This window comes from Leucopleurus acutus, assembly GCF_964270905.1.
Source record: "Leucopleurus acutus genome assembly, chromosome: 16".
Lineage (NCBI taxonomy): Eukaryota > Metazoa > Chordata > Mammalia > Artiodactyla > Delphinidae > Leucopleurus > Leucopleurus acutus.
This window is the reverse complement of record NC_139158.1, coordinates 63,399,043-63,419,677: the sequence shown is the minus strand read 5'-3', so window position 1 is coordinate 63,419,677 and position 20,635 is coordinate 63,399,043. Positions and strand designations below refer to the sequence as shown.

General features: G+C 46.5%; 1 protein-coding gene across 1 annotated transcript; it reads right to left on the bottom strand.

Annotated features, from left to right (window-relative positions):
- Positions 1 to 1,842: 1,842 nt before the first annotated feature.
- On the bottom strand, positions 1,843 to 19,977 carry DYNLRB1 (dynein light chain roadblock-type 1). Its single transcript, XM_082858215.1, has 4 exons — positions 19,920 to 19,977; positions 11,987 to 12,062; positions 5,838 to 6,005; positions 1,843 to 2,205 (listed from the first exon to the last, which is right to left on the bottom strand). Exons 1-4 carry the CDS (start codon positions 19,920 to 19,922, stop codon positions 2,162 to 2,164), a joined length of 291 nt encoding a protein of 96 aa, XP_082714341.1. The 5' UTR covers positions 19,923 to 19,977; the 3' UTR covers positions 1,843 to 2,161.
- Positions 19,978 to 20,635: the final 658 nt, after the last annotated feature.

Here is a 20,635-nt window from a genome sequence, read left to right as displayed (position 1 = left end):
AGCTGGCCGGTCACCTGGTGAGGTTGCCTCCCCTTGGCCTTTCCAGCCTCCAGCTGCTCCTCAGCGTTCTCACCCTGCCTTGGCCTTCAGCTTTCCTCAGCCCTCTCATGTCATCCTGGTCATGTCCACGTTCACACCCATTAGTGCCTCCAACATGACAGTGACTCCCAAATCCCCACCTCCTGCCCTTGACTTTCCTTTCAGGCCTCCTGAACAAAGAATGTTTAGGCTTCTCAAACTTCTCTGAAAACTCAAGCTCAAAATCTCCTCTGAATGTGTTCAAAAACCTGAGATGACCTATCAGTTTTGTTTTCTTCTTGGAAACAACCTCCTACCCCATGCAGCATTTCTTTCTAGGTTTACTACCCAGCACCCTTCACCACCATCCTGACATAACCCTTTTGACTTTCTCTCGTGTTGGAGCCTCAAATTGCCTGGATACTCTGCTTTACACTCTTTCCTTCACTCCCTTATTCTGATGTACATTCTTCGGTAGCTTCCTGAGAAACAGTGCATGGCAGTTAAATACACGTGACCTTCTATTGTCCGAAAATATTTATCTTATTCTTACACTTGGCTAATCGTTTGGCTGGGTATGGAACTCTAGGTTGTAAATTAATTTTAATCAGAATTTTGAGGGCATTCTCTTCTAGTTTCTAATGATGCTGTTGGGATGTCCAGTGCTGTTGTAATTTCTAATCCTTTGTACCCCGTTTTTCTTTTTTCTCTCTGGATCGTATCTATCCATAGTGTTCTGAGATTTCATGATGATGAGGCCTGGCATGGGTCTTTTTAAAATTAACTGCTCTAGACACTCAGATCTTTCAATGCGGAAACTTATGTCCTTACTTCTAGAAAATATTCTTATAGTCTCTTGTTGATAATTTTCTACCCCACTTTCTCTTTCTGGAACTCCTGTTAATCAGATGTTGAATATCCTGGACTGACCCTTTAATCTTCTAAACTTTTCTCTTCCATTTTTTCCCCCACCTTTTGGGAGATTTTCTCAACTTTATCTTGCAACTCTTCTGTTGCATTTATTCCCTTCACATTTTTTATCTTTCAGAAGTTCTTATCTCTGAATGATATTTTTGCTATAGCCTCCTGTACTCTTAACCAGGGCATGAAGGGCTATGCCACTGGTTCTCAACCCTAGCTGTATGTCCAGGGAGCTTTTACAAACTGATGATGTCCAGAGCTTACTCTCAGGGATTATGATTTAATTGGTCTAGGGTAGGGCCCAAGCATAGTTTGGATGACGAGTGGCCTACAGCCTGCGTGGCCGGTGCAGCCCCTCATCCCCACCGCACCCCAGAACTCGAGTCTAAGGGAAGGTGGATGCTTATCCAGGATGAGCTCACTTGGGTGAACCAGACCATCTGGGATTTCTGGGGAAGGTAGTGTGGAAAGAGCAGAGCTTTTGGAGTCAGACACCTGTGCTCCCGGCTGTGAGACCTCAGGCAAGTCATTCTTGAGAACCCAACTTCCTCATCTTTAAGATGGCTTTACCACTCCGTCTGTAGGCAACTATGTGGATGATATAAGCCACACCTGGTACTCAACAAATTTCATTCCTTTCCTTTCCTTTCCCCAGTTAAGTGTAGTCGAAAAAAAGCTTTCAAAACATTGGTGGGGGTGAGAAATGATAAAAGGGGTGGCTAGGGACAAGAGGCCCAGAAACCAGGACACCAGTCATAAAACAGGTCCAGCACAGAAAGTGTGGCCACAGGTGCAGTATGGAGCACAATCCACCATGGGGGCACCGGGCTCAGCCTTCAGACCACGTGATTACACAGGAAGGGAGGCCTTTTCAACCCAGTGTTTAAAGACACACAGCAGGGAAAGCGGTTTGGTTATTTTTAGTTAAAGAAAAACAGCCTTTTCCAAGGGCAACAAAGTGAACTCAAAGTCAGAAGGAAACAGGGTATGTGGGCTTCTCACAATCTCTTGCTCCATAAACCTGGATGGGATTTTCCTCCTGGAAAATCAGGTGCGACTGGCCAGCAGAGAGATGACTTTGGTGGGGTAGGTGGAGCTGCAGCCGGATTGGTCTGAGAGGGCTCTAAGGTGACTTCCATATGCCAGTCAGTTGACATGATTAATGCTATTATTCTTGAGGGGCATTAAATTAAGGAATGACGCAGGGAGCCAAGAGAGCGGCTTATTCGGTTGGATTCTGAATCACAATCAGGAAATAGTCTTTATCTGCAAAAGAGGAAAAATGAAAAAACAAATCACTAAATGTAAACACACCACAAAGCCAATAAATCATTAAAACACCAACTGTAAAGTGGTGGTGGGGCAGAGAGGGATAAAAAGCATCAATACTCAGGCTGCTTCCAATTGCTGGGGAAACAGAAGATAAACTTGCAAATTTCCTATGGGGGCTTCTGCACATGTGGCTGCCACGAAGCGGGGCCCTCACCCTACCCGGCAGTGGTGCTCAGCAGCGCATCCTCATTTCTTTCTTTCTTTTTTTTTTATTTGGCTGCGTCAGGTCTTAGTTGTGGCATGAGGGATCTTTGTTGAGGTGTGCAGGATCTTTCCTTGTGGCGTGTGGGCTTCTCTCTAGTTGTGGCATACGGGTTTTTCTCTTGTTGAGGCATGTGGACTCAGTAGTTGTGGTGCGTGGGCTTAGCTGCCCTGCGGCATGTGGGATCTTAGTTCCCTGACCAGGATTTGAACCCGCGTCCCCTGAATTGGAAGGCGGATTCTTAACCAGTGGACCACCAGGGAAGTCCCCGCATCCTCATTTCTAATCTTCCCAGTACCAACAGGGAGGTAGGATTATCACGTTTTTGGGGGTAGGGAAACTCAGGTTCAAGGTTTCCTACAGCAATGATTCTCAAACTACGGGGTGTCGGAATCACTTGGAAGGCTGTTTAAAACAACACTGCTGGTCCCACCCCCAGGGCTTTGGACTCAGTGGGTCTGGGGTGGAGCCAGGTAATTTGCATTTTTAAAAGTTCCCAGGTGATGCTGATGCTGCACGAAGAACCACTAGTTTAAGGTTACCCAGCTAATTAGTATCAAAGATAGAATTCTAACCTCAACCCCGCTAGTCTTGGGTTAATGTCAGTTCTGTCGTAAGTTCAGTTGCTAGCCTTCCAGAGCCTCCTGGAGTAGAAAATTTCAAAGGCACCAGGTCAAAGGGGTCCAAAGCTACCTGAATTTCAGCTCTGGGGATCCAGCCGGTCAGAAGGAATGTCCATCATGAAATCATAGCAAGTCCAAGTCCTCTGGGGTGAGCCTGACTGCCTCTTACTTTATAAAAGAGGAAGTGGGAGAAGCAGGGTGTTTCAGCTTTGCCCACTTAATAATCAAAGTGCAAACATTCACGAAGGCTTCCACGTGCTGACTCTGGGTCAATCACTTCTCATACAGCACCTCAATGAATCCTTGAATCACTCTATGAGGCAGGGCCCAGTGTTTTCTCATTTTTACTAATGAGAACACTAAGGCTCAGAGAATGAAATGACTTGCCCAAGCCAAGGTAAACACGCCAGGTGGGGTTGCTGGGTTTGACTCAGATGCTGAATGCCTCTGGTCTGCCCCCCTGCTGAACATGTGAAAAATGGCAGGACCTTGGCCATGTCTGCTTTGTGTCTGTTCAGATTCAAGCCTGAAGCTTGCTTCTTCCCATGACAATGGACATCTGGGAAGGAACAGATATTATAAGACTTAAGTTTCATGGCTAAGCAATCTGCATAACTGAAAAATCACTAATAAAAATAGAAATAATTAACAAGCCACCGATAAAACTGATAAAAACAGATAATATTAGCAATACCAGTGTCTTTTCTTCCGAATAATCAAGCTCTACATTCAGTAATAGCACTCCCAGTGCTCTGTGGGAAGCAGTGTGTTAAAACTTGATTACACTGTGTTAACTCAGCTGTTCCAGAGCAGACATTCCTGGAAGCTTTAAGCCAAGAGATGCTGTCCACCGAGAGTCTGTCGACTTGGAGACCACATAATTTGTCCTTGCTTCACACTGTGAGCTTCCAGGTGGGGCACAAGGTCTGCTCTGATTTGGAGGGTTGGTAGCCTAATTTCTAGGGGAGTGGAGGTTTGTCTGTAATCACACAGCATGAAGTCTTGGGAGGGATGCGAGTTCAAATCTGATTCCAAGTCTTTCTGCCCAAACTCGTGCCAACATACTCAACCAGATGAGGCATCTCAGAATGCCAGAGCGGGAATGGCCCCTACTAGACACTTTACAGATGTGGAAACAGAGGTTCGGAGGTGTTCTGTGATTTGCTACAGGTCATGCTCGTAAGAGGTGAAGCCGGGAAAACAGATGCTGTGCCTGCTGCAGTCTATTTTTGCTGACAGAATCAGAGACCTCATCATTGGTCGGAGATGCATTAGACAGTGATTAAATTGATAAATAGCGTATGTATGTTTTTGGAATAAATGACTCTGAAGTTATCCTAGGTTCTTATTTGTGACTGACCTGCTCTGTCCCCACCCCTCCAGGCAGTGTCCCCAGGAGACTGTGGGCCCCTGTGACTGGCTCTATGGGTCTCTCCTTCACATCCTTCCAAGCAGCTCAACTGGACCCGAACAGGCCTGGGAACAGAACCAATATTGCTCTGCTGCAAGGAGTGGTTGACCACCATCAAATACCTCAGAATTCTGCAGCCAGCCTCCTCGGCACCTGTGTTGCAAAGCCCAGGGGCAGTCAATGTCCCAGCCTCCCCACTGCCCTCTTTCATCCAGACCCCCAATCACAATCCTTTCACCTCCTGCCTTAAAAAACCTCTGCTCACAGGGTCAAGTCCATACAGCTGAGTTTGGCGTTTGAGGCCCCTTCTAAACTGGACGAAACATATCACCTCACACTCCTTCCTACACATATCCTGGTGCCCTAGACAAGCTGCACTGCTGCCGCCTCCATCACCACGTGCACATTTAGCTCAGGCACACTCAACCACCGGGCTCAGCCAAAATGGAGATGGAGGGGGAGAAGTAACTGCAAAAACAGTCCTGGACGATCTACCACTCCAGGCTGTGCATGTGAGTGAGGTGAGGCAGGGCAGGGCAGGTGGCCCTGCTGTCCCCTCCTGTGGTCCTAGTCCTTATGGGTTCCTCCCACGGTAAGCATCTCATCATCCTGAGAATGATCCTAACACCTAAGACAGGTATTGTTTGCACCACACAGTCCCCAAGTGCAAGCCAAGCACTTCATGTGAAACAAAATCAGCAATCTCTTCCAGTGCTGGAGGAAGGGCTGTCTGCATGGGGTCCAGAGAAATAGGACTATCGTTTGGAAGTGGGCAAATTAACATTTTTTCAAGGATAAAATAGCGCATGGTGTTTTCGCCTCACACTTTGGTTTAGAAGCACTGAATTCCTTTTTCTTCAAGCGTAGCTTTCCCACCCCCGGCACCCTGCTTGCTTACTCTTCACCTGTGCCCTCAAGACTTAGCTGAAGTGCTCCCTCCTCTGGGAAGCCTTTGCTGACCGCCACAAGCAGCCACAAGCAGCCCTAATCACACCCTCCTCTATGTTCCCAAGTGCTCCTTGAATTCCCCCATATCAAGGTGAGGATTACACTGTGATGCTTATATGTCTCTCTCCCCCATAAGAACATAATTCCCCGCTGTGGCCTAGAACCCAGGACGGGGTCTGGCCTAGAGTCACTGTGAATGAGTACTTGTTGGGGACGCCAGCTGGAGACAGGCCAGGTGGTAAGGCAATCAAATCTGTACCTTCTGCTCTTCAGGCCTTTCTGTGGAACCTATGGAGACACCCATGCACTAAGCTGTCCTGATAGCTACAGAGCATGCACTGTGAGGGTCTGCTCCTAAGTGGGGATGTGGAAGACCCCTTACCTGGTGCAACCATAATTTCATTTTTCTTGGAGCGAATTCGAAGGAAGGTGAGGTCATTCTGGGGGTCAATTTCACGCACGGTGCTCCGGGCCTTCAAGATGAAGTTGTGCATGAGGTTGGCGTACTGTGTGGTGGTGGGATTGTCCATGGTGCTCTTGATGGGAATGCCTGAGGGGAGAGAAGACAGAGACTGAGCAGAACATTGGGGTCCCTTCCTGCCCAGCTCTTAGCCCCACACCCATAATTCTAGTCTAGACTGGCAGTTAACAGTCAAGGCCCATTATTTACTGAAAGCTTGACAGGCAAGTGTTGAGCACTTGAAGTATGTCAACACCAGTCCCCAGAACTACTCTAAGGGCGGCGTCACCATCTTTACTTGCCAATGAGGCAACAGAAACTCTGAGTGGTGAGGTGGCCTGCCTGTGGTCACACAGCAGGTAAAGAGAAGCAGTGGGGTCAGGATTCAAATGCAGGCCTGTTGGTTCGACTGCCAGGCTCCTTTCACAGGGCCACATCATACTGGCTCGTTTCCAGCAAAAGAAGGAGAGACTATCATTCATAACACTTAGAACAGAAACAAGGAGAATACCTCCTACAAATCTGTAAATACTAAAAAGTAGATAGAAGAAGAAAGGTCAGCCCGTGTCAAGATAGAACCATCACTGGTGTGATGGTTATTATTATTATTTTTTAAATTTATTTATTTTTAATTTATTTTTATTTTTGACTGCATTGGGTCTTCGTTGCTGCGCGTGGGCTTTCTATAGTTGCAGCGAGCGGGGGCTACTCTTCATTGTGGTGCGTGGGCTTCTCATTGAGGTGGCTTCTCTTGTTGCAGAGCACGGGCTCTAGGCACATGGGCTTCAGTAGTTGTGGCTCATGGATTCTAGCGCGCAGGCTCAGTAGTGGCGCACGGGCTTAGATGGTCCACGGCATGTGGCTTCTTCCCGGACCAGGGCTCGAACCCGTGTCCCCTGCATTGGGAGGCGGATTCTTAACCACAGTGCCACCAGGGAAGCCCAGCCCAGTTATAAACACACTGTCTATACACATGACTGCGCCCCCAATTTAAAGCCTGTTTCTCTGTCTGCAAACACCCTTGTAAACAGCATTGCTATTGCTTTCAATGAGCCCACAAGTGGCCATTCCACGGGGTTAATCATTCCCCTGTTGCTGGGTACTAAGGCTGGATTTTTTACTTAATTACTGTGCAGTGAACAACGTCCTGCATCAAGCCTTTTCTGTTTTGAGGGCTGCTTCCTTGTGATGAACTATTAAATGGACCTCCCTCACTGGACAGTGCCTACTGTCATGGAGGGGAGGAAGAGGGCTCAGCTTGAGCCACCTCAGGCCACGACTGCGTCATAAGGTGCCTATGAGTCACTGTAACATGTCAGCAGAAGGCTCCATCGACGAGGCCCTGAGTGCCCACAGCTGACAGGCCCTTGTGACAAATGTGGCCCAAGTGGCTCCCCACACGTAAGTGGCTGGATTTGGGGTCCAGGACCCTGCTATCTGGCCCATAGCAGACCAGCTGAGGGATCAGCCAAAGACAGTCACCCTCAGGCCTACCCATGAGTGGCAAGAAACTGATCCAACCTTGTCTTACTAGGGTAGAGGAACATGAGAGTGGGCAGAAGAGGGCATGGTAGCAGGAGAAGCAGCTGAGTCACAGAAGCTGGTTTCAGCCAAGTGGAGTTATGAGAACAGGTTGTAGTGATCACTTGTCTTTAAGGGACAAGATGACCAGGTCACCAGGGCCGCTGTTGGGTCCTGGATGGCAACAATGTACCCACCAGAGCCCCACGAGGCCTCATTCAACAGTGGAACCCTCCTGAGGTTGGCAGTATAAGCAGCTGAGGAAAGGACTGAGCAGGAACTCTGAAATCTGATGACCTGGGCTTATACCCCGGCTCTGCCCCTTTGTGGCTGTGGCCTTACACAAGTGATTTAACCTCTCTGAGCCTCCATTTCCTCACCTGTGCTTCAAAGTGCTGCTGTGAGGATTAAACATGGGTTGATTCATTTGAGAATATTTAGCAACAGTATGCATGTAATACGCGTTGATTTATTATCAACATCACTCACATAGTAAATCCCATCCTCCAGGAAACTTGAGGGGCCAGTCTCGAGGCCTAGCAAAGTTTGGGTATCAAACTTCTTGACCTTCTCTTTTACATACCACAAGGCCACCTTCTCTCACGTCCCTCTGCCTCGAACTTTCTTTCCCTCCCCTATTCTCTCCTGACTCCCACTGTCCCTCATGTCTCCATCCACCCCCAGATGTGGTCAGTGCCCTCATTCTACAGTCCCAGCACCATGCAATTGTCCTTCAGAGCAGTTAACTCGAGTTTGGTATCACACCTTTATGGAAGTGATCATTATGTTTGCCCCCCCAGCAGACTTTAAGCTCCCTGGGGGCCAGAACCAGGTCTGCTGTGCTCACCAGTGTCTTTAGAGAGACTGCATTAAGCATTTATGGCTGTTGATAAATGAGTAGACACAGGTGTACTTCTAGTAGTTCAAATACTGTCATGGGACCTCCCTAGTGGTCCAGTGGCTAAGACTCCGTGCTCCCAATGCAGGGGGCCGGGGTTTGATCTCTGGTCAGGGAACTAGATCCCACATGCAGCAACTATGAGTTTGCACGCCGCAACTAAAGATCCCACATGTGGCAACAAAGATCAAGCACGGCGCAACGAAGACCCAGTGCAGCCGAATAAATAAATATTTAAAATAAACAAATACCCCAAAACCCCCAAATACTGTCATGAATGTGATCACATTTCTGCCAAGTGAGACACTGTGTAAAGGAGAAAAGAAACTAACTTCTTGTTGGCTCACTTTAAAAACAAAAGAAAACATGGAGCTGGCAGGGTGGGGATGGAGGGCAGGGACCAAAACTGGGGATAATTTCAAACAAGGACGAGATAATTCCAGATTCACAGGATGCCAGAGCTGGGGAACACCTCACAGACAGCCTAATGACTAGGCTGCCTATTCTAGGCCTTTGCCCTCACAAATGGGCAGTGTGCAGCCCACAGAAGTGGCTGGTCACCTCGAAGGCATGATTTCTAATCTGGGGCTCAGACCTGTCAGGTTGTATAGCCAGGTCCTCTCACCAAACCCACCTCTATCAATCAACAATTAAAAAACATTAACAAAATTTAACAGATGTTTATTAAGCACCAACTTTGTGTCAGCATTGTTGCAGGTGCTGGGGACACAGTAGTGAACACAAGAGATAAATCCCTGCCCTCAGAGAGTTTACATATTTGAGTCTTTTATTTTGCCCTGTGTGGGTAGCAGCAGAAGATGGCAGGGGGTCTGGAGAGGTACAAATAGAATGTTCCTTACATTCTTCTTTCTTTTTTAAAAATAAATTTATTTATTTATTTTATTTTTGGCTGCGCTGGGTCTTCACTGCTGCACGCGGGCTTTCTCTAGCTGCGGTGAGCGGGGGCTACTCTTCGTTGCGGTGCGCAGGCTTCTCATTGTGGTGGCTTCTCTTGTGGGGCACGGGCTCTAGGCGTGCGGGCTTCAGTAGTTGTGGCACGTGGGCTTCAGTAGTTGCGGCACGTGGGCTTCAGTAGTTGTGGCTCGTGGGCTCAGTACTTGTGATGCATGGGCTTAGTCGCTCCACGGCATGTGGGATCTTCCCGGACCAGGGCTCGAACCCGTGTCCCCTGCATTGGCAGGTGGATTCTTAACCACTGCACCACCAGGGAAGCCCTGTTCCTTACATTCTTGGTTAAGTCTGCTTAAACTCACACTTTTATTATGAAACACCATTTAGATTTGGCCAAGGCTGAGACATCAACAGGCAGTGGCAGGTGGTTGCTAAGTGATTGGGACAAGAGCATGTCATGATTTTAGGGGCGGGAAGCAATCCCTCTGGGCTGGGATGGTCAGGGAAGGCATCCTGCAGCTGAGCTGAATCATGGGGGTAGGAAAGCCTGAGAGGGGTAATAAAGGTCCCTAATACAATCATCCTTAACTGATCACCTCTAACGGAAGTCTTCAGAGGGCTTAAGGGCCCCACCGAGCAGTGAGTTCTGACCACCTCCATCTATGGCTGGGTGATCTGGGGCAGGTTACCTCACTGCTCTCAGCTTCCAGTTTCTCATCTGAAAAACGGGCAAACGTCCCTGCTTTGCAGGGTCACTGTGTGAAATGTAAATGAGAGACTGAAGTGGGAGCTCCGTGAATGGAACATAAATTAAAAATAAACACAGGGACTTCCCTGGCAGTCCCGTGGTTAAGGCTCTGTGCTTCCATTGCAGGGGACATGGGTTCGATCCCTGGTTGGGGAACTAAGATCCCACATGTCACGTGGCATGGCCAATAAATAAATAAATAAACACACACACACAATAATTTTTAACATTCATATGGCATTTACTATACATCAGGCACCATTCTAAATGCTTCCCTTAGAAGAAAGTAGTATGACTGTCCACATTTTACAGATGAGGAAACTGGAACAGAGAGGTTATGTGACTTGTTAAGATCATACAGTAGATAAGTAAGTAGGGTCAGGATTCAAACCCAGGCAGTCTGGTTCCGCATTCCGTACTCTCAGCCACTGTGCCATACTGCCACATTAGTATACAAAAAATAAGTCCTCATCATTAGTATCCAAAAGGTGGTAAGCAGTTGGAGCTATATTTTCCAAATGAAAAAGCTCAACTTTTGGGGCAGTTTTAAGGCAAGAATGAAGGCTTGTGGTTTGGAATACTACTGGAAGCTTAGGGGTCCCAGCTGGGGAGTCGGTCCCTAGGGCTGTTCCCTCCCCATCTGGGGTCAAAAATGTCCAGTCCCAGAAGAGAGTCTTTTTCTGAGTGACATACAGTCTTTTGGGTCTTGGAGCAAGAAGCTCCCTGTAGCAAGGACCAACCACTCCATTTAAGGCAGCTAAGTTCTGAAGAGGAATGGGAAGCCTCAGGCCACCCAGTTGATCAGTGGTGGATCCGACCTGCCTCCCAGTGTCCTCTGGGCTCCCCAACCTGCTGCCTCCTTTGAACGCAATGACCTCGTGGTTTAATTAGAGTCTGACAAAGCTGGGGAGCACACTCTGCCTGGCTCTGGGCTGTCCAGGGTCTGACGACTTGGAAAACAACATTCTGAGGACATGCCATCTTCAATTTGTCACCCTTGGTGACTTTCATTCTGCTCTATTTAAGTAGGCACTGTTGAGAATTCTGCCTTTCCAAAACAAGGCCCAGAATGACAATGCATACACAGAGAGGCTCTCAAGGAGCCTCAAACAAAGCAGAGCTGACTGAATGTACCGGATTTGAGAATCGGGGGAGCCCAGCTGGGTGACCCTGGACATGGCCTGGGACATAGTCCAGCAGCCACCCTCTGGTCCTTCACAGCACAGTGTGGGAGAAAGATCACAAGTGTGTTCAGACAGACTTGGGATGAAATCTTGGCTCTATAATGGTAGGTGAATCAATTACATTTCTAGACTCACTCTTCTCCACTGCAAAATGGAGACAACAGAGCTGCTTCAAGGGATAAGTGAAAAAATACGTTTTGTGAAGCACCAGCCCATGGCCTGGCACAGAATAGTTGTGTGATAATGTTAGTTCCCTTCTTCACCACGTCTACTGCAGTATGAGAAAATTAGCATCTGTACTCTTCTAGTTGTTGAAATAATGTCCCAGAAGAGGAGGGAAAACTATAGGCCCAAAGAAGTTGACAAGAGTATTATCTAGCAAAAAAAAGTAGAAACAGCATAAATGTAGGATGGTCAATAAACATTGTACTGGCAGTTAAAAATTTTTATATAAACCACGGAGCAAAAAAAAACCAAAAAACCAAACAAACAAAAACTCATGAGTAAAACATATGCAAAAGAGTAACAACTATAATTACGACCAAGAGAAAATGCACCTGGACAAGGGCTGAAAAAGTATGGCATACTGAAAAGTATGATGTGTCAGGGCAGTGGGATAGAGTGAATTTTTCCTTTTTTTAAATTTAGAATTCTAGTAATAGTGCTTGGACACTAGAGGTGTTTAAAAAAAAAGGGTGAGAAATAGATCAGGTAATGAGAGGTTTAGTAAAAAGCAAGTGTTACGCTGTGTTGGGCTATTTTCTGGGGGCCTGCCTGCACTCAGGTCATGGCCGGAAGGAGGGTGTACCTTCTGTGTTCACCACGATGATTCCCTGCACGCCCTTCTGGCTCTGAAGTCGCTTCAGTGTCTCCTCCACCTCTGCCTGCCAGAGAGAATAAGACCAAGGTTAGGAGGGGTCAGGAAGGCTGGATCAACTCCCTCACAGCCCTGGCAGATGAATCACACATTCCAACAACAAACAAGTAACACCCAGGCACGTGGCACTTCCTGAAAGCTCCCCAGGCCTATTTGGAATGGTCTCTAGGCCACCACCAGCATCTAAACCATCATCTTCCCAGTATGGGGTGGGGCTGTGCTCCTGGCCCTTTGCCCACCAGGGGCCCTTTGCCCCTCAGCTGTTGGGGAGCAGAATTCAAATACCATTCCCAGGAGTACAGACACAACCATGACTCACATATTTGGTACAGCTGGGGGACAAACCAGAGGACTCCAATGATTTAAAAAAATCCAAACAGGGGTGTCTAACAGGAAGGAGACACATCATTTGTGGCCCAAAGAGCACAACTGAAAACACTCCAAAGGAAGCAAAATGATCCCATGAGGATAGACTCAGTGACCTAATAAGCTGGCACCTGAGATAGGGTGACACGTGGCACACAGCCATAGCAAATGCTGAGGAAGGGGCTCATTAATCCTGCATCTCCGGGTGCTAGTCTGGGTGGGATACTCTGGCACATGGATTTGTAAACAGGGTGGACAGACTTTGGGCCCTCACCTTGCAAGCCCTTCTCTATTATTATTCCCATCTCTTTTACCCTTCCATCCACTCTCCACCTACATGTCCATACCTCCCTGTCTCCACATCTTTTTACCCGAACAAGGTCTCTTCTCTGCTGAAATCCAGCAAATTCTTCTAGATCATCTAAGATATCACCTCCTCCATGAAGCCTTGACTGTACCTCTCTGGGGATGCATTAGGTGCTGCTTCACTTGGAGTCTCTATAATGGTCTGCAGAGTAGGGGTTCAACAAATAGCTGTTAAACTGAACTAGGTCTAACTCTTCCTGTGGACGGAGACTGGCCCGAAGTGTTTGTTCTCAGGAGATCCCTTCTGTACCCATCCAGAATCTAGTCAGAAGCTCCTCACAGGCCGAGAGTCAGACTACGTTGGAAACAGAGGCTCTGTTCACCAAGAGAGTGGTCCCCCACCCTCATGGGCTAATGAGTTGGCCCAGGGGGAGGAGCTTCTAAACAGTGGACGGAGATGGCACAAAGATTGTTTTTCTAGTAGGCACAAGCCTCACAATCCAGTCTCTGCCACCCACTCCCCAATGACATGTGAATACTCTCAAATGCCAGAGGGAAGGGCAAACAAGTTCCTTCTACAAAATGGCAGAGAGCCTAATGCCTCTATAATCTGGAGCCTTGGTAGAAGGACAGGGCTAGCTATGTGGATGTGAGAGTATAATACCGTGGGTTATACATGTATGGGATCATAATTCATTCAGCAGACTTTCAGTGAGCTCCTACCACACACTATTTTGGAGAGGAGCGGTAAAGTATGATAGTGGTCAAAACTATACAGTACTCAATCTGACCTGGTAACCCTCCTGGAAATTCATCCTAAGGAAATAATCCAAAAGAACTAAAAGAACACAGCAAGATGTTTGCTGCAGTGACATCTGCAATAACAAAAAAGCAGGAGGAGCTCAAAATGCCCAGTAATTAGGGAAAAGGCCAAGGAAATTTTGGAATGTCCATTCACAGGAATATAATACATACATTAACAATGGGGATCAGAATATTTATACCACCACAAAGAGAAAGTGCTGTGAGATTGCATACATATGAAAACAAGAAGAGGGCTAGGATTATGGAAAAAAATAAAAAGTCATACTGAGAGCAGAGAAGTATAGATTAGGTTTTCGTTTCTTTCTCTTTTTTTTAAACAGCCTCTTTATTATATTGTTTCTATTTTTTATATAATAATTCCACATATATATCTATTTATTTGTTTATTTATTTGGCTGCATTGGGTCTCAGTTGTGGCACACAGGATCTTTCGTGGCGGTGCTTGGGCTTCTCTCCAGTTGTGGCTCGTGGGCTGCAGGGTGTGTGAGCTCTGTAGTTTGCAGCATGCAGCCTCTCTCCTTGAGGCACGTGAACCCAGTAGCTGTGGCACACGGGCTTAGTTGCCCCGCGGCATGTGGGATCTTAGTTCCCCGACCAGGGATCGAACCCGCATCCCCTGCATTGGTAGGCGGATTTTTTACCACTGGACCACCAGGGAAGTCCCCATTGTTTCTATTTAAAAACATTTTTTTAACCCATCTCTCTGTGTATCCAAGCGATCAGACATCTCTGATTTGGGAACAGGGCTCTGACATTCTCAACATTATGAGAATAAGAATATATAGGAATAAGTAGGATGGCAATTTAGGACAGCTCAAACAATCTGCAATCAAACTGGGGAGGGGGCAGGGCTTCCCTGGTGGTGCAGTGGTTGAGAGTCCACCTGCCGATGCAGGAGACACGGGTTTGTGCCCCGGTCTGGGAAGATCCCACATGCCGCGGAGCGGCTAGGCCCATGAACCATGGCCGCTGAGCCTGCGCGTCCAGAGCCTGTGTTCCGCAACGGGAGAGGCCACAACAGTGAGAGGCCTGCGTACCACAAAAAAAAAAAAAAAAAAACTGGAGACAGGGCAAACTAAAACCAAAGATGCCAGAATCGAAGTCCAAATTACCCCTGGAGATTGGAAAGTGAGGCTGAAATGAAAAAGATGAAATTTCATAAGACTGCTATTCATTCAATAACTATATGGGAAACTTCTATGTGCCAGATGTTGTTTTAGGCCTAGGGATGCTGTATTGAACAAAATACGACAAAAATCCCTGCTCTCATGAAGCTGACATTGGTGGGTGGGGGGAGGGAATCAGACATTAAAAAAAAAACAAAATACAAATGTCAAATACAGTAGGGATGGGGGATCTGGAATGCAGGGGATGATGGCAATTTTAAACAAGGTGGTCAGAGAAGGCCTCACTAAGGTGATAGTTGAGTAGAGATCTGAAAGGAAACGAGGGAGCTAACCATGCAGATTTCTAGGGAGAGTGTTCCAGAAAAAAAAGCAAAGGAGCCAGTGTGGCTGAGGGCAGTGAGTGGCAGGCAGCCAGATGAGGGAGGGAGCCAGGATCAGACTAGATTTCAGGGGGCCTCATAGACCAGAGTAATGACTTTGGTTTTTAATGGGGAGGGTGTGAGGAGCCACTAGCAGGTTTTGAGGTGAGCAGTGACAAGATCTCTTTCAAAAGGATGGCCCTGGCTGCTGTGTGGAGAATGGACTGCAGGGGGCAAGCACAGCCTGCCTGAGCCCGGGGCCTGGCATGTGCTGCTCCTTCTGAAAGCAGCAACCTTCTCTCCCTCACTCAACCACTTGATGTAACTAACTCCCAACTCTTTGGACTCAGCTCATGAGCCTCCTATGGGAGGCCTTCTCTGACACCTGCCCCTCTTCTAGGTACCCACGCACCCTGACTCCATTGCACTTATCACAATGGAGTGTAACTGCCTGTTTTGCATCTATCTCCTCCTCCAGACCCAAGGCACCCTGGGAGCAGGAACCTAGACTTTGTAATCCCAGTACCTGGTACAGCATAGGCTCAATAGATACTTAAGGAACAAATAAAAACCATTTCTACAACCATGTTTTACAAAAACCAACCTTTTTAAGTACAGTACCCAGGGTGAAAAGGAGCTAAGGTTTAGTTGATCCTAAATTTAATGAGAACCAACTACTGAGATCTGACTGCTTAAAAAGTAAACACACTTACCAAGAAAGGGAGGACATACACATATACTCAGAATCTGCTACAGGTCGGATATTAGGATGAATGTTTTCAGACACGTCTCATCTGAACCTTCCATGGTTAGTATGATCTCCATTTTACAATGAGAAAAACCAAGGTTCAGAAAGAAGAGTTTTTGCCCCAAAACACACAGCAGGTCAAGAGAAGAGCTGAGGGACTTCCCTGGTGGTGCAGTGGTTAAGAATCCGCCTGCCAAGGCAGGGGACACGGGTTTGATCCCTGGTCTGGGAAGATCCCACATGCCGTGCAGCAACTAAGCCCGTGTGCCACAACTACCGAGCCTGCACTCTAGAGCCCATGAGCAACATTACTGAGCCCGAGTGCCACAACTACTGAAGCCCACGTGCCTAGTGCCCGTGCTCTGCAACAAGAGAAGCCACCGCAATGAGAAGCCCTCGCACTGCAACAGAGAGTAGCCCCCACTCACTGCAACTAGAGAAAAGCCCAAAATGCAGCCCCAAATAAATAAATAAATTTTTTAAAAAAGAGAAGAGCTGAATATACCACTGACTACAAATGATGAGGTCCCAGTCCTCAGGGAGTTCACATTTTGGTGGAAGAGAACTTCAAAAACAAATGACCAAGATTCTTGCAGGGTACAGGGATGGGGTGGGGGTGGGGGTGGGGGGGCGGGGGGGGGGACAGGAGGATGCTACTTGACAAGTGTGGTCAGGAACACCTGAAGATGTAATCTTTAACTAAATGATGAGAAAGAAAAGCACTCCACACAATGGGATGAAAGCAAAGGCAGTGAACTGGGAAGGAGTCTGGCATGTTCAAAGGAATAAAGAGAACCAGTAATGCCAAGGTTTTTGATTCTTTGCTAATCTGACAGGCAAAACCCAAGTAATAGAAAGCCAACTTTTCTTTAATGTTTAAGAATTATCAGTGAGGTTCGTCAGAAAAATAAAAAACAAAAAACTTATCAGTGAAGTTAAAGTGGAATTTGCTTGCATCTCTCCTTTTTTGAGTCTTGATTTTTCCATATATCTTATTGATTTTCAAAAACTTATGTTAGAAATATTAGACTTTTGTCCATCATATAAATTACACTTCTCCCACTTTTCAAATGTAACCTTATGATTTTTTTCAATAATCAGAAGTTCAAAATTTTTATGTAGTCAAATTTAATAAAAAATTTTTCCTGGAAGATTAGAAAATAGCTTCTCCAATCTGACCCCAACCAGTAGCGTGGGGCTAGGCCTGGGTGAGTGGGGGTCATGAGGTCTAGAGGAGGCACTGCACACCTGCTTTCAGGAGAAAATGCTTAAAACAAACTTCAAGTTCAGCCCTGAGGAGCCAAGAAAGAAAACAAATGATGCCAAAAAGACACAAGCAGCAACAGAGACATCTGCAGATGGGAAAGGAGTCCTAGTTAGGCATCCAAGTCATGCCACCTTTGTCTTTAAAGTTTGTCATCCCTGCAGTGCTAGCCAACTGGTACCAGAGATATCTGAGTGGATATTCTGGGTCGGCTCACATCCCCAAATTCCTGTCCTGCTCCTAGAGACAACCCAACTGGTATCCTCAGCACCCGGACTCTTTATTACTATTAACATGGGTGTCTGCATCAGAGAAGGGTTCTCTAGTTCCCAGCTGCATGTTGCTGACAGACAAAACACACACACACACACACACACACAAAACAAACAAACAAACAAAAACAAGCAGCAGTAAAACTCCAAGATTATTCATTGGTTTGGCATAGGAGGGATAACCATCTGAAGCAAATGATTCACAAAGGAACTGTGACCAATTTGACTAATAAGCATGAAATTTTTAATTGCTATAAAACAAAAATGAATTAAAAGGAGGGAAAAACATTTGCATCAAATAGAACAAAGGAGTAATTCCAAAATATCACACAGAATGATTATATTTTTGAATGCTGGCAGTATTATGGCAAAACTGGTATGAAGGCAATACGACCTTTTGGGAAAGCTACAGGACAATACTATGGCAAGAACCTTAAGTGCTGGTCCCCTTGCCTCAGAAATTCTTTTCCTGAGAATTTCTCCTAAGGAAATAAACTAATAAATTAAAAAAAAAAAGACAAAGAAAACAAACTCTATGCATTCAGAGACATTCATCACAGTGTTATCTCTGTTAATGAACTAGAAGCAACCCAAATGTAAACCAGGGGAATGATTTGGCAAATTATGGTAAAAATATTTCATTGACTATTATGTAGTTACTAAAAATGATTCATTACAAAGATGATGCAGCAACAAAGTTATATGTCTTTGGACATTAAAACAAACAGAAACAAAAAACTAGCAGGTACATCTTGAAAAATAAGCATATGTGAACAAAAAGGAGAACGTACAAAGATGAAAATACTTGTGTGATGGAGTAAAACTGGATGCTAATTATGGATGATTTTTATATCACCTCACCATCCTAAGGGGCAATTTGTCAGTTTCTACCAAAATGTTGAAATATGCATGCCAGAAGTACCACTACTACATAACACTAACATAAGTGCAAAAAAAAAAAAAGACAAAAATAATACTGCAGCATTGCCTGGATTGAAAAAGTGTAAACTATCTAAATGTATATACTGCAATAGAATATGAATACAGTCCTTTAAAAGAATGAAGTAGATTTGTATTTATCGACATGGAAAAATATTTGATATCTTTTAGTGAACAGAGTAGGTTGCGGAATGAGATTATCTATACATATTAGCCTAAAGTAAACTTAATATGTATAAATACATATGTTCCAGTTTCATGTACTAAACAGGCTATATATAAATGTGCTTATGCACTAAACAAATCTGGAAGGAAACACACTCACTGTCAACAGTCATTACCAGAGGGAAGTGAGATAGGGACTACCTACACTTTCTACATTACATACTTTGGTACTGCTTCAGTTTGTTAAACTGTGCATCTAAATATGTTTTGCTTTTACGAATATCAACACACAACAGCATGGTACAGGTTGCAGGAAGCTACCATTTGTGTAAGAAAAAGAGGGGGCATATATACATGCTTGTATAGATATAGTAATAAAAGAAACTAACAATGTTTCTGAAGGAGACTGAGGCTGGGTGTCAGGGTTGGGTGGGAGATTTATTTCTCACTTAGATCCTTTCAGATTATTATTACTTTTTTTTACTGTAAGATTTATTTGTTAAAAATTCTTTTTAGTTTAAAAATTGATGTGAAAGATGAAGTTACTTCATCTATACTATAAACTAGCTAACTATATAAAGCAAAGTATACAGCTAAACTATATAAAGCAAAAACTGAAGAGAAAATGACTAATAGGAGTAATATGCCTAATTATAAGTCGTCACCTCCAGGTCACGGCACTGTTTCTTATTCCTTTTCAATTTTTCTTATAGACTTTAAATTCTTAAATAAGATTTCCGAAAACCATTCACATGATTTAACATTTAAAAGGTCTTTTCAAGTTTTTTACAAGTTGGGAGGATTAAAAACACAAGAAAACAAACCTGTAAAGGAGTAAAGAGCCCACAGTTCTAGCCAGGAAGGCAGGAACCCCAAGGGTGGCTCCCGCTGGTTTCTGACTCATGCACCACGTCCCAGCGTCTCGAAAGAACCACAGGGACAGAAAGGCAGCAGTCGAGCTTCTAGGGTTCAAATACACCTCCGCCATTTCCTGGGGCAAGGCACTTAGCTTCACCAGGCTTTAGACTCCAAGTATGTAAAGGGGGGATAATGGTCGTACCTACTTCACACAGCTATGGTGAGGAGGAAGGGCAGGGTAGGTAAAGCGCTTAGCAGTGCCTGACACGAATTAAGCTTCCCGGAAGTGTAATCATTATTGTTGTTATCTCGCAACAAGGCCCAGGATGCTAGGAGGCAGAGGCCTGCGGGCCTGCCTCCCCATCTCCGTCAATCCTTCGCCGAGGCCCAAGCAACTGCTTCCGGTCTAGGGACAGCGGGATCCGGTGTCCCCTCGGTCTAGTCTGGAGGCCCGCGCCGCCCCAGTTCCGACCTCCAGACAACTCGGCCCCGGCCCCGGCCCCGCCCAGCCCCGCGGATACCCAGTCCAGCGCTAGGAGCCGCCCCCGGAGGATGGAAGGCCAGGCTCAGGGTGTTGGGAAGTCGTGCTCGGCCACCTCCCGGCCGCCTGCCACAAGCTCCCGGCAGACACTCACCATCTCGGACCGATCCGGTAGCTCCGCGTAGCCAACCCTCAGCCCGGTCCCGCTGCCTCTCTGCGCCTGCGCACAGCCCCCTGTCAAGGCGGACAGCCTCGGTAGCCTATCAGGAGCCAGCGTGGGACGGCTGGGCGGGAGGGTAGGTGGATCTTAGCTGCCCCAGGGCTCGAGGGGAACTTGCCCTGTGCCGTCCGAAAATGAACAGCAAAGGAGCACTTAAGCTACGGAAAATTCCTAATTCCCACTGTGCCGAAAAGACGCTGGTTCGCGTTGTTGGAAGAGGCTTTCAACTCTCAACCGAGGTCTGAGCTGGATCTGCAGGTTCTGGGTGGAGGGTGGTGAGCGATTCTGAAGGCGAGGACGGGGGTTGCTGAGACCTCCTCTCAGGCAAAATGAGGCGCGAAGCCAAAAAGCTCCGAAAACGCGGGAAAATCCGGAGTTCGGGCTGGAGTCAAGCGTCCCTGTGGTCTCCAGAGCGACTCCCTTTGGAATATTCCATGCAGGCTCTGAGAGAAGCGGTCAGGTCTAGCCTGGGAGTCTGCAGCCTTTGAACCCCGAGCTCTCGGCCACCCGGTGTTCCCTTGGAGAAGCCACCTCACATTTCTGTGCTCCCTCATTTTCTCACCTTCTTCCTGGAGCCCTATTGTTGCCAACAAATCTTGGCTCTCTGTGCACCGATGCTGAACAGAAATACGAGACAGATTTTAGAGGAT